This window comes from Schistocerca cancellata, chromosome 12 (genome assembly GCF_023864275.1).
Source record: "Schistocerca cancellata isolate TAMUIC-IGC-003103 chromosome 12, iqSchCanc2.1, whole genome shotgun sequence".
NCBI classification, from domain to species: domain Eukaryota; kingdom Metazoa; phylum Arthropoda; class Insecta; order Orthoptera; family Acrididae; genus Schistocerca; species Schistocerca cancellata.
Window position 1 is genome coordinate 103624446 of NC_064637.1, and position 14023 is coordinate 103638468.

The 14023-nt window shown below is 46.1% G+C and overlaps 1 protein-coding gene across 1 annotated transcript in view; it reads left to right on the forward strand.

Annotated features, from left to right (window-relative positions):
* Nucleotides 1–14023, forward strand: part of LOC126109565 (probable cytochrome P450 304a1) — a 135402-nt gene that overhangs the window by 45497 nt on the left and 75882 nt on the right. Inside the window, exon 2 of the mRNA XM_049914587.1 lies at nt 441–689. Coding sequence (XP_049770544.1) covers nt 441–689 — 249 coding nt within the window. The remainder of the gene's footprint in view (nt 1–440; nt 690–14023) is intronic.

The window sequence follows — 14023 nt, forward strand, 5'->3', positions numbered from 1 at the left end:
TCAGAGGAACCATCCCGGCATTTGCCTGGAGCGATTTAGGGAAATCACGGAAAACCTAAATCAGGATGGCCGGACGCGGGATTGAACCGTCGTCCTCCCGAATGCGAGTCCAGTGTCTAACCACTGCGCCAACCCGCTCGGTAATGTACCTGTAAAAATTATTCGAAAACTTTGACCGTCGTTTTTTCAGAAACGGTCGAGTATCTACGGATAAGCCGAGACAGGTGATCGCTTAATGTGTCTCCTCTTCCGCTGAGCGTAGTTCCAAGGAAATTGGGTTACGACTCTTCCCGTGTTCTAGTCGTTAGAGTGTATGACTGACTGACTTCCATGGAGAGTGTCGGTAGCAGCTGCTATCCAGATGTGTGAGCTGCGTTGGATGCCTTCGGGCGATTTTCTGGGACGAGAACGTGTCCTGACATTCTGCCCGCATGTTGCAGGTCCGCCCCCGATGCCGATATGGGGCAACTACGTGCAGATGCTGCTGATCAACTACAAGTACCCGTACAAGGTGCTGGACCTCATGACGCGCTTCTACAAGAGCAAAGTGATCGGCTTCTACTTCGGGGACTCGCCTGCCATCGCCGCCTGCGACTACCAGTCGGTGAAGGAGGCGCTCAACAATCCGCACCTCCAGGGCCGCGTCGTCAACATCGGGCTCAAGCACCGCATGTTCGGCAAGGAACTTGGTAAGTAGATCTTCATAACCCCACCCCCTATATCTACATCGGCATATACAGGGTGGTCCATTGATAGTGACCGGGCCAAATATTTCACGAAGGGGGAAACCAGATAGCGCTATGGTTGGCCCGCTAGATGGCGCTGCCATAGTTCAAACGGATATCAACTGCGTTTTTTTTTTTTTTTAAATAGGAATCCCCATTTTTTATTACATATTCATGTAGTACGTAAAAATGGTTCAAATGGCTCTGAGCACTATGGGACTTAACTTTTAAGGTCATCAGTCCCCTAGAACTTAGAACTGCTTAAACCTAACTAACCTAAGGACATCACATACATGCCCGAGGCAGGATTCGAACCCGCGACCGTAGCAGTCGCGCGGTTCCAGACTGAAGCGCCTAGAACCGCTCGGCCACACCGGCCGGCCACGTAGTACGTAACAAAATATGAATGTTTTAGTTGGAACACTTTTTTCGCTTTGTTACAGATGGCGCTGTAGTAGCCACAAACGTATACGTACGTGGTATCACGTAACATTTCACCAGTGCGGACGGTACTTGCTTCGTGATACATTACCAGTGTTAAAATGGACCGTTTACCAACTGCGGAAAAGGTCGATATCGTGTTGATGTATGGCTGTTGTCATCAAAATGCCCAACGGGCATGTGCTATGTATGCTGCTCAGTATCCTGGACGACATCATCCAAGTGTCTGGACCGTTCGCCGGATAGTTACGTTATTTAGGCAAACAGGAAGTGTTCAGCCATATCTGAAACCTCAACCACGACCTGCAACAAATGATGATGCCCAAGTAGGTGTTTTCGCTGCTGTCGCGGCTAATCCGCACATCAGTAGCAGACAAAGTGCGGGAGAATCGGGAATCTCAAAAATGGCGGTGTTGACAATGCTACATCAATATCGATTGCACGCGTACCATATTTCTATGCACCAGGAATTGCATGGCGACGACTTTGAACGTCGTGTACATTTCTGCCACTTGGCACAAGAGAAATTACGGGACGATGACAGATTTTTTGCACGCGTTCTGTTTAGCGACGAAGCGTCATTCACCAAGAGCGATAACGTAAACCGGCATAATATTCACTATTAGGCAACGGAAAATCCACGATGGCTGCGACAAGTGGAACATCAGCGACCTTGGCGGGTTAATGTATGGTGCAGCATTATGGGAGGAAGGATAATTGGCCCCCATTTTATCGGTGGCAATCTAACAGGTGCAATGTATGCTGATTTCCTACGTAATGTTCTACCGATGTTACTACAAGATCTTTCACTGCATGACAGAATGGCGATGTACTACCAACATGATGGACGTCCGGCACATAGCTCGCGTGCGGTTGAAGTGGTACTGAATAGTTTATATATCATGACAGGAGGATTGGTCATCGAAGCACCGTACTATGGCCCGCACGTTCACCGGATCTGACGTCCCAAGATTTCTTTCTGTGGGGAAAGTTGAAGGATATTTGCTATCGTGATCCACCGACAACGCCTGACAACATGCGTCAGCGCATTGTCAATGCATGTGCGAACATTATGTAAGGCAAACTACGCGCTATTGAGAGGAATGCCGTTACAAATACTGCCAAATGCATTGACTTTTACGGACCCCATTTTGAGCATTTACTGCATTAATGTGGTATTTACAGGTGAAACGTCCTCTTTGAAAAATTATACATGACTGTGCTTAAACTGACACACAATATTTTTAGCGCAACGGAATCTGACTTTCGAAAATCTCTACAAAAGAATGGCCCTGACTAACATTAACCTATACGTTTCACAAATCACTTACCTCACAAAAATCTTGGTTACTCGAACTACTGCAATACAGCGAGCGCCACTACTGCCAGCTAAATAAAAGTTTCAAACTATGGAAGGCACTAACTACTGATAGGCATAGTTAGCAAATGAAAGATTTTTATAGAGAACAAACAATGTATTTACCTTAATAGTCATCAAAAGTCATAATATATATAGCAGTTCATGACATGCAGTCTTACAAATTTCAAAACTCCGCCATTTCTCTCCCCACATCCACCACTGCTGGTGGCTCACCTCCAACTGCGCAACGCTTCAAGCTGTTCACATCCAGCTGCCCAACACTACAATGGCAGATACAATGCAAACTAGCCACAGACTGCACACAGCACAGCCAGTGATTTTCATACAGAGCGCTACGTAACGTTGCCAATAAGAAAACATAAACAGCCTACTTACACAGGTAATCACGGTGTAACAGTATGCGTTCTCAGAAATGATAAGTTCACGGTACATGTATCACATCGGAACAACCGAAATAAAATGTTCAAACGTACCCACGTTCTGTATTTTAATTTAAAAAACCTACCTGTTACCAACTGTTCGTCTAACATTGCGAGCCAATATGTTTGTGACTGTTACAGCGCCATCTGTCACAAAGTGAAAAAAATGGTCCAACTGAAACATTCATATTTCTTTACGTGCTACACGAATATGTAATAAAAATGGGGGTTCCTATTAAAAAAAAAAAAACGAAGTTGATACCCGTTTGACCTATGGCAGCGTCATCTAGCGGGCCAACCATAGCGCCATCTGGTTTCCCCCTTCAAGCTAGACGAGTTTCGTTCTTTGTAGTTCTTTTTCGTTTGACGCTTATCTCGTGAGATACGTGGCCCGGTCACGATCAATGCACCACCCTGTATACTCCGCAAGCCAACGTACAGTGCGTGGCAGAGAGTACACTGTACCACTACCGCTCATTTCTTTCCCTGCTCTACCCGAAAATAGCGCGAGGGGAAAACGACTGCCTACACGCCTGTGTATGAACCCTAATTTCTTCTTAGTCGTCCTTAAATGAGATATATGTAGAATCTTTCTACAGACAGCTTCACATGCCAGTTCTCTAATCTTTCTAAGTGTTGCTGGAAAAGAACGTCGTCTTCACTCCAGCGATTCCCATTTGAGTTCCTGAACCTATGCCGTAACACTTGCATGTTGTTCGAACCTGTTGTTGTCAGTCCAGAGACTAGTTTGATGCAGCTCTCTGTGCTGCTCTATCCTGTGCAAGCTCCTTTATCTCCAAGTAACTACTGCAACCTACATCCTTCTGAATCTGTTTCGTGTATACATGCTCGCTTACAGAAAGATTCGTACCTAAAGACTGGAAAATTGCTCAAGTCACACCAATACCCAAAAAGGGAAGTAGGAGTAATCCGCTGAATTACAGGCCTATATCACTAATGTCGATTTGCAGTAGGGTTTTGGAACATATACTGTATTCGAACATTATGAAGTACCTCGAATAAAACTATTTATTGACGCATAGTCAGCACGGTTTCAGAAAATATGGTTGTTGTGAAACACAACTAGCTCTTTATACTCATGATGTAATAAGTCCTATCGACAGGAGATGTCAACCTCATTCCATATTTTTAGATTTCCAGAACGCTTTCGACACCGTTCCTTACAAGCGTCTTCTAACCAAACTGCGTGCCTACGGAGTATCGCCTTAGTTGTGCAACTGGATTCGTGATTTCCTGGAAGAAAGGTCACAGTTCGTAGTAATAGACGGAAAGTCATCGAGTAAAACAGAAGTAATATCCGGCGTTCCCCAAGGAAGTGTTACAGGCTATATTGTCTGTCTATATTAACGACATAGGAGACAATCTGAGTAGCTCTCTTAGACTCTTTGCGGATGATGCTGTCATTTACCGTCCTGTAAAGTCATCAGATGAGCAACAGGAATTGAACAATTATTTAAATAAGATATCTGTATGGTGCGAAAAGTGGCAATTGATCCTGAATAAGGAAAAGTGTGAAGTTATTCACATGAGTACTAAAACAAATCAGCTAAATTTCGATTACGCGGTAAGTCATACAAATCTGAAGGCTGTAAATTCAACTAAGTGATTACAATTACAAATAACCTAAATTGGAACGATAACATAGATAATATTGTGGGTGAGCAAACCAAAGACTGCGATTCATTGACCGAACACTTAGAAGGTGGAACAGGTCTATTAAAGAGACTGCTTACACCACGCTTTTCCGCCCTATTCTGGAGTATTGCTGTGCGGTGTGGGATCCGCATCAGGTGGGACTGACGGATGACACCGAAAAAGAAGGGCAGCTCGTTTTGTATTATCACTAAATGGGGGGGGGGGGGGTAGTGCAACAGACATTATACGTGAATTGGAGTGGCAATCATTAAAAAAAAGACGTTTTTCGTTGCGACGGGATCTTCTCATGAAATTTCAATCACCAGTTTTCTCCTCCGATTGCGAAAACATTCTGTTGGCACCCACCTACATAGGGAGAAATGATCACCACGATAAAATAAGAGAAATCAGGGCTCGCACAGAAAAATTTAAGTGCTCGTTTTCCCCGCGTGCCGTTCGAGAGTGGAACGGCAGAGAGACAGCTTGAAGGTGGTTCACTGAACCCTCTGCCGGGCACTTTATTGTGAATAGCAGAGTAATCACGTAGATGTAGATGTAGATGATTTTAAATGTCTCCACGGAGAAAAAGAGGTACAACATCAGGGGATAACGGGCCATTCGATAGGACCCCTCCTATCCATCCAGTGACCTCCAAACTGTTTATACTGCGGAGTCAACAGCGTTGGTAGCACATAATCAAGGACCATGTTAAGAAGTTGTTGTGGTCTTCAGTCCTCAGACTGATTTGATGCAGCTCTCCATGCTGCTCTATCCTGTGCAAGCTTCATCTCCCAGTACCTACTGCAACCTACATCTTTCTGAATCTGCTTGGTGTATTCATCTCTTGGTCTCCTACGATTTTTACCCTCCACGCTGCCCTCCAATACTAAATTGGTGATCCCTTGATGCCTTAGAACATGTCCTACCAACCGATCCCTTCTTCTGGTCAAGTTGTGCCACAAACTTCTCTTCTCCCCAATCTAATTCAATACTTCCACATTAGTTATGTGATCTACCCATCTAATCTTCAGCATTGTTCTGTTGCACCACATTTCGAAAGCTTCTATTCTCTTCTTGTCCAAACTATTTACCGTCCATGTTTCACTTCCATACATGGATACACTCCATACCAATACTTTCAGAAATGACTTCCTGACACTTAAATCTATATTCGATGTTAACAAATTTCTCTTCTTCAGAAACGCTTTCCTTGCCATTACAAGTCTACATCTTATATCCTCTCTACTGCGACCATCATCAGTTATTTTGCTCCCCAAATACCAAAACTCCTTCACTACTTTAAGTGTCTCATTTCCTAATCTAATACCCTCAACATCATCCGACTTAATTCGACTACATTCCATTATCCTAGTTTTGCTTTGGTGATCCCTTGATGCCCCAGAACGTTCCTACCAGCCGATCCTATCTTATAGTCAAGTTGTGCCACAAATTTCTCTTCTCCCCAATTCTATTCAGCACCTCCTCAATAGTTACGTCATCTACCCATCTAATCTTCACCATTATTCTGTAGCACCACATTTGGAAAGCTTCTATTCTCTTCTTGTCTAAATTATTTATCTTCCTTGTTTCACTTCCATACACGGCTACACTCCTACCGGTAGCAGCCCGCCTCTGAACTATTTTGATGTCCTTCAATCCCACCTAGCACGGATCCCAAACACTCGAGCGGTATTCAAGAGTAGGTCGCACCACGTCGTATATGCTTTCTGCGAACTAGGCCATTACCCTTTCCTATCATAATCCTTACATGCTCGTTCCATCTCATAACGATTAGCAACGCTACATCCAGGTATCTAAACGACGCGCCTGTGTCAAGCAGAACATTACTTATGATGCTGTGTCCGATCAATAAAGGTTGGTTTTTCTTACTCAACCGCATTAACTCACATATTTCCACATTTAGAACTAGCTGCTATTCACCACAACAACTAGGAATCTTTTCCGAGTTATCTTGTGTATTATAGTCACTTAAACTTTGACAGCTTCCCGTACGCCACTGAACCATCGGCAAACAACCGCAGACTGCTGCCCGCCAGATCATTTACGTAAATACACTACTGGCCATTAAAATTGCTACACCACGAAGATGACGTGCTACAGACGCGAAATTTAACCGACTGGAATAAGATGCTGTGATATGCAAATGCTTAGCTTTTCATAGCATTCGCACAAGGTTGGCGCCGGTGGCGACACCTACAACGTGCTCACATGAGGATAGTTTCCAACCGATTTCTCATACACAAACAGCAGTTGCCCGGCGTTGCCGGTGAAACGTTGTTGTGATGCCTCGTGTAAGGAGGAGAAATGCGTACCATGTTTCCGACTTTGATAAAGGTCGGATTGTAGCCCATCGCGATTGCGGTTTATCGTATCGCGACATCGTTGCTCGCGTCGGTCGAGATCCAATGACTGTTAGCAGAATATGGAATCGGTGGGTTAGGGAGGGTAATACGGAACGTTGTGCTGGGTCCCAACGGCCTCGTATCACTAGCAGTCGAGATGACAGCCATCTTATCCGCACGGCTGTAACGGATCGTGCAGCCACGTCTCGATCCCTGAGTCAACAGATGGGGACGTTTGCAAGACGACAACCATCTGCACGAACAGTTCGACGACGCTTGCAGCAGCATGGACTATCAGCTCGGAGACCACGGCTGCGGTTACCCTTGACGCTGCATCACAATAAAATGTGTGTGGAATCTTATGGGAGTTAACTGCTAGGGTCATCAGACCCTAATCTTACACCCTACTTAACCTAAATTATCCTAAAGACAAACACACACACCCATGCCCAAGGGAGGACTCCGCCGGAACCAGCCGCACAGTCCATGACTGCAGCGCCCGAGACCGCTCGGCTAATCCCGCGCGGCCTGCATCACAGACAGGAGCGCCTGCAATGGTGTACTCAACGACGAACTTGGGTGCACGAATGGCAAAACGTCATTTTTTCGGATGAATACAGATTCTGTTGAGAGCATCATGATGGTCGCATCCGTGTTTGGCGACATCCCGGTGAACGCACATTGGAAGCGTGCATTCGTCATCGCCATACTGGCGTATCACCCGGCGTGATGGTATGGAGTGCCGTTGGTTACACATCTCGGTCACCTCTTGTTCGGATTGACGGCACTTTGAACAGTGGACGTTACATTTCAGATGTGTTACGACCCGTGGCTCTACCCTTCATTCGATCCCTGCGAAACCCTACATTTCAGCAGGATAATGCACGACCGCACGTTGCACATCCTGTACGGGCCTTTCTGGATACAGAAAATGTTCGACTGCTGCCGTGGCCAGCACATTCTCCAGATCTCTCACCAATTGAAAACGCCCGGTCAATGGTGGCCGCGCACTACTCTTGATGAACTGTGGTATCGTGTTGAAGCTGCATGGACAGCTGTCGCTGTACACGCCATCCCAGCTCTGTTTGACGCAATGCCCAGGCGTATCAAGGCCGTTATTACGGCCAGAGGTGGTTGTTCTGGGTACTGATTTCTCAGGATCTGTGCACCCAAATTGCGTGAAAATTTAATCACATGCCAGTTCTAGTATAATATATTTGTCCAATGAATACCCGTTTATCATCTGCATTTCTTCTTGGTGTAGCAATTTTAATGGCCAGTAGTGCCGAAAATAATAGCAGTCCTGTCACACTTCCCTGTCGCACTGCTGACGATAAACTGATCTCTGATCAACAGTCTGCGTCGATGGCATCGTACTGGGTTCTATTAGTGAAGAAGTCTTCGAGCCACTCACATATCTGCCAACCTAATCCATATGCTCATACGTTCGTTAAAAGTCTGCAGTGGAGCCTCGAGTAAAATGCCTTCTAGACATCTAGAAATATGGAATTTGCCTGTTGCTGCTCTTCAATCACGGTTTGCAAGGTACCAGGTGAGATAAGGAAAAAGCCTTCTTCCACGTTCTGTAGACCTCATAGAGAGGGTTAATTTCGTGTTCCTATACTCCTACAAGGCGCTTGATATAGTTTTGCACTGTCACCTGATGAGAAACACATGGGCGTGGAGCCAGCCGCGGTGACCGAGCGGTTCTAGGCGCTTTTGTCCGGAACCGCGCGACTGCTACGGTCGCAGATCCGAATCCTGCCTCGGGCATAGATGTGTGTGTTGTCCTTAGGTTAGTTAGGTATAAGTAATTCTAAGTCTAGGGGACTGATGACCTCGATGTTACGTCCCATAGAGCTCAGAGCCATTTGAACCATGGGCGTGGTGGAGCATCAGGTGGTGCTTGGAAACCGCGTTCAGACTATTGTGTAAAGAGCTTGGGAAAAGTGAAGTTACATTTTTCCGAACGAGCTCTTATTTCCTTATTTTATTACGATGATCATTTCTCCCAATGTAGGCCGGCAGCAATAAAATATTTCCACATTCACAGGAAAGTTGATGACTGAAATTTTGTGAGATCTCGCTGCAGCGAACAACGCCTTTGTTTTAATGATTCCCACTCCAATTCAGGTATCATACACTCCGGGAAATGGAAAAAAAACACATTGACACCGGTGTGTCAGACCCACCATACTTGCTCCGGACACTGCGAGAGGGCTGTACAAGCAATGATCACACGCACGGCACAGCGGACACACCAGGAACCGCGGTGTTGGCCGTCGAATGGCGCTAGCTGCGCAGCATTTGTGCACCGCCGCCGTCAGTGTCAGCCAGTTTGCCGTGGCATACGGAGCTACATCGCAGTCTTTAACACTGGTAGCATGCCGCGACAGCGTGGACGTGAACCGTATGTGCAGTTGACGGACTATGAGCGAGGGCGTATAGTGGGCATGCGGGAGGCCGGGTGGACGTACCACCGAATTGCTCAACACGTGGGGTGTGGGGTCTCCACAGTACATCGATGTTGTCGCCAGTGGTCGGCGGAAGGTGCACGTGCCCGTCGACCTGGGACCGGACCGCAGCGACGCACGGATGCACGCCAAGACCGTAGGATCCTACGCAGTGCCGTAGGGTACCGCACCGCCACTTCCCAGCAAATTAGGGACACTGTTGCTCCTGGGGTATCGGCGAGGACCATTCGCAACCGTCTCCATGAAGCTGGGCTACGGTCCCGCACACCGTTAGGCCGTCTTCCGCTCACGCCCCAACATCGTGCAGCCCGCCTCCAGTGGTGTCGCGACAGGCGTGAATGGAGGGACGAATAGAGACGTGTCGTCTTCAGCGATGAGAGTCGCTTCTGCCTTGGTGCCAATGATGGTCGTATGTGTGTTTGGCGCCGTGCAGGTGAGCGCCACAATCAGGACTGCATACGACCGAGGCACACAGGGCCAACACCCGGCATCATGGTGTGGGGAGCGATCTCCTACACTGGCCGTACACCACTGGTGATCGTCGAGGGGACACTGAATAGTGCACGGTACATCCAAACCGTCATCGAACCCATCGTTCTACCATTCCTAGACCGGCAAGGGAACTTGCTGTTCCAACAGGACAATGCACGTCCGCATGTATCCCGTGCCACCCAACGTGCTCTAGAAGGTGTAAGTCAACTACCCTGGCCAGCAAGATCTCCGGATCTGTCCCCCATTGAGCATGTTTGGGACTGGATGAAGCGTCGTCTCACGCGGTCTGCACGTCCAGCACGAACGCTGGTCCAACTGAGGCGCCATGTGGAAATGGCATGGCAAGCCGTTCCACAGGACTACATCCAGCATCTCTACGATCGTCTCCATGGGAGAATAGCAGCCTGCATTGCTGCGAAAGGTGGATATACACTGTACTAGTGCCGACATTGTGCATGCTCTGTTGCCTGTGTCTATGTGCCTGTGGTTCTGTCAGTGTGATCATGTGATGTATCTGACCCCAGGAATGTGTCAATAAAGTTTCCCCTTCCTGGGACAATGAATTCACGGTGTTCTTATTTCAATTTCCAGGAGTGTATTTGTGACACTCTCTCACCTGTTTCGCGGTAATACAAAAGGAGCTGGCCTTCTTTGGAGTTTTTCGATGTCCTCCGTCAATCTGATGCGGATCCCACACCGCACAGCAATACTCCAAAAGACGGCAGACAAGCGTAGTGTAAGCAGTCTCTTTAGTACTCATGTTGTATCATCTAATTGTTCTGCCAATAAGTCGCAGTCTTTGGTTTGCTTTCCAAAGAATATTATCCATGCGATCGTTCCAATTTAAGTTATTCGTACTTGTAATTCTGAAGTATTTAGTTGAATTTACAGCCTTTAGATATGTGTGATTTATCGTGTAACTGAAATTTCAAGGATTTCATTTCGTACTCGTGTGGAGAAACTCAACACTTTCCCTCACTGAGAGACAATTGCCTCTTTTCGCATCATTCAGATTCATGTCTACGTCATTCCACGATTCGTTTTGATTTTCTGATGACTTAAACTGACAGCGAATAACAGCGTCATCTGCACAGTCTAAGAGGGCTGCTCATATTGCCTCCTAGGTCGTTCATGTACATAGATTATGAACAGCAGAGGACCTGTAACATTTCCCTGTGGAACCGCAGATATCGCTTCTGTTTTGCTCGATTACGACGTACTGCAAGCTTTCTGACATGGAATCACGCATCTAGTCCCACAATTGAAGCGATACTCCATATATACGCAATATGATTAGAAGAGCTTTGGGTGGAACAGTGTCAAATCACCTGTCGATTGCACTAATTACTTCGTGCAAATAAAGAGCTCATTGAGTTTCACTAGAACGATATTGTCTGAGCCGGCCGTAGTGGCCGAGCGGTTCTAGGCGCTTCAGTCTGGAACCGTGCGACCGCTACGGTCGCAGGTTCGAATCCTGCCTCGGGCATGGTTGTGTGTGATGTCCTTAGGTTAGTTAGGTTTAAGTAGTTCTAAGTCTAGGGGACTGATGACCTCAGATGTTAAGTCCCATATTGCTCAGAGCCATTTGAATTTGATATTGTCTGAATCCGTGCTATGCGTCAACAGACCGTTACCTACGAGGTAACTAATAATATTCGCACACAGTATACGAGGGTGGTTTGAAAACTTCTCGGAACGGAATAGAAAAAAGTACTTACATCACTGAAACTTTTTTTTTATTTTTCAATGTAGTTTCCTTGTAGATTAATGCACTTGATTCCAGTGCCTTGATCCCATCTCGAAAATGAGTTTCCTCCAAGCCTGCAAAATAGTTGTCAACTCCGGCTACCAATTCTTCGTTTGAATTGAATCTTCGTCCAAGAAAAATGTTCAGTTTTGAGAAGAGATGGAAGTCTGACGGAGCCATATCAGGTGAATAAGGCAACAATTCATCCTTTAGTTTGTGTAATTTTGCCATGCCGACGGCACTTGTGTGCGGGCGCGCATTGTCTTCATGGAAGATAACTTCCTTCCTTGCTAAATCTGGCCTTTTTTCGCGTATCTTTTGTTGCAGTTTGTCCCAGTGGGGAGATAATCTATAAACAGAATCCCCCTCGCATCCCAGAACACTGATGCCATGACCTTTCCCACCGAAGGAATTGTCTTTGCTTTCTTTGGTGGCGGACAATCAGCATGTTTCCACTGCTTTGACTGTTGTTTTATCTCTGGGGTACAGTAGTACACAAAAGTTTCATCTGTGGTCACAAACGGGCGCAAAAAATCTTGTTCTTTTCTCCTAAAACGGGCCAAACATTGTTCCGATATGTCCATTCTCTTGCGTTTTTAATACAGCATCAAGAGTAGCGGCACCCATCTAGCAGATAATTTTTTCATTTCTAATTCTTCAGTTAAAATGTGAGATATCCTTTCAGATGACATCTGGCAAGCGTGAGTAATTTCACGCACTTTCAATCGGCGATCCTCCATCACCATTTTGTGCACTTTTTCAGTGATTTCTGGAGTAGTGACAAATCTTGGCCGACCACTGAGCGGATCATTATCTAAGCTCTCCCAACCAAATTTAAATTCATTTGTCCACTTGGCAACAGTTGAATATGAAGGAGCAGAGTCCGCCTGTGTATTCTGGAAATCGGCATAAATGTCCTTTGCTTCCATACCTTTCTTTACGAAGTATTTAATGACTGCCCGAATCTCGATTTTTTTCTATCTTCGCAAATCACGCCACCTCCACGCCACCTCCACAACTCTCTTACAAGAGCACGGACGTGGAACGTGTTTACAGGCAACAGTCCAATGAAACACATTATGTTCGAGTATAATGACTTTTCTGGAGACTAGAAATGTACTCTGTAGGAATCAGCATGGGTTTCGAAAAACACGGTCGTGTGAAACCCAGCTCGCGCTATTCGTCCACGAGACTCAGAGGGCCATAGACACGGGTTCACAGGTAGATGCCGTGTTTCTTGACTTCCGCAAGGCGTTCGATACAGTTCCCCACAGTCGTTTAATGAACAAAGTAAGAGCATATGGACTATCAGACCAATTGTGTGATTGTATTGAGGAGTTCCTAGATAACAGAACGCAGCATGTCATTCTCAATGGACTCAATGGAAAGAAGCCTTCCGAAGTAAGTGTGATTTCAGGTGTGCCACAGGGGAGTGTCATGGGACCGTTGCTGTTCACAATATACATAAATGACCTGGTGGATGACATCTGAAGTTCGCTGAGGCTTTTTGCGCGGATGATGCTGTGGTGTATCGAGAGGTTGTAACAATGGAAAATTGTACTGAAATGCAGGAGGATCTGCAACGAATTGACGCATGGTGCAGGGAATGACAATTGAATCTCAATGTAGACAAGTGTAATGTGCTGCGAATACATAGAAAGATAGATCCCTTATCATTTAGCTACAAAATAGCAAGTCAGCAACTGGAAGCAGTTAATTCCATAAATTATCTGGGAGTACGCATTAGGAGTGATTTAAAATGGAATGATCATATAAAGTTGATCATTGGTAAAGCAGATGCCAGACAAATATTCATTGGAAGAATCCTAAGGAAATGCAATCTGAGCACAAAGGAAGTAGGTTACAGTACGCTTGTTCGCCCACTGCTTGAATACTGCTCAGCAGTGTGGGATCCGTACCAGACAGAGTTGATAGGAGAGATAGAGAAGATCCAACGGGGAGCAGCGCGCTTCGTTTCAGGATCATTTAGTAATCGCGAAAGCGTTACGGAGATGATAGATAAACTCCAGTGGAAGACTCTGCAGGAGAGACGCTCAGTAGCTCGGGACGGGCTTCTGATAAAGTTTCGAGAACATACCTTCACCGAAGAGTCAAGCAGTATATTGCTCCCTTCTACGTATATCTCGCGAAGAGAGCATGAGGATAAAATCAGAGAGATTAGAGCCCACACAGAAGCATACCGACAATCCTTCTTTCCACGAACAATACGAGACTAGAACAGAAGGGAGAACCGATAGAGGTACTCAGGGTACCCTCCGCCACACACCGTCAGGTGGCTTGCGGAGTATGGATGTAGATGTAGAT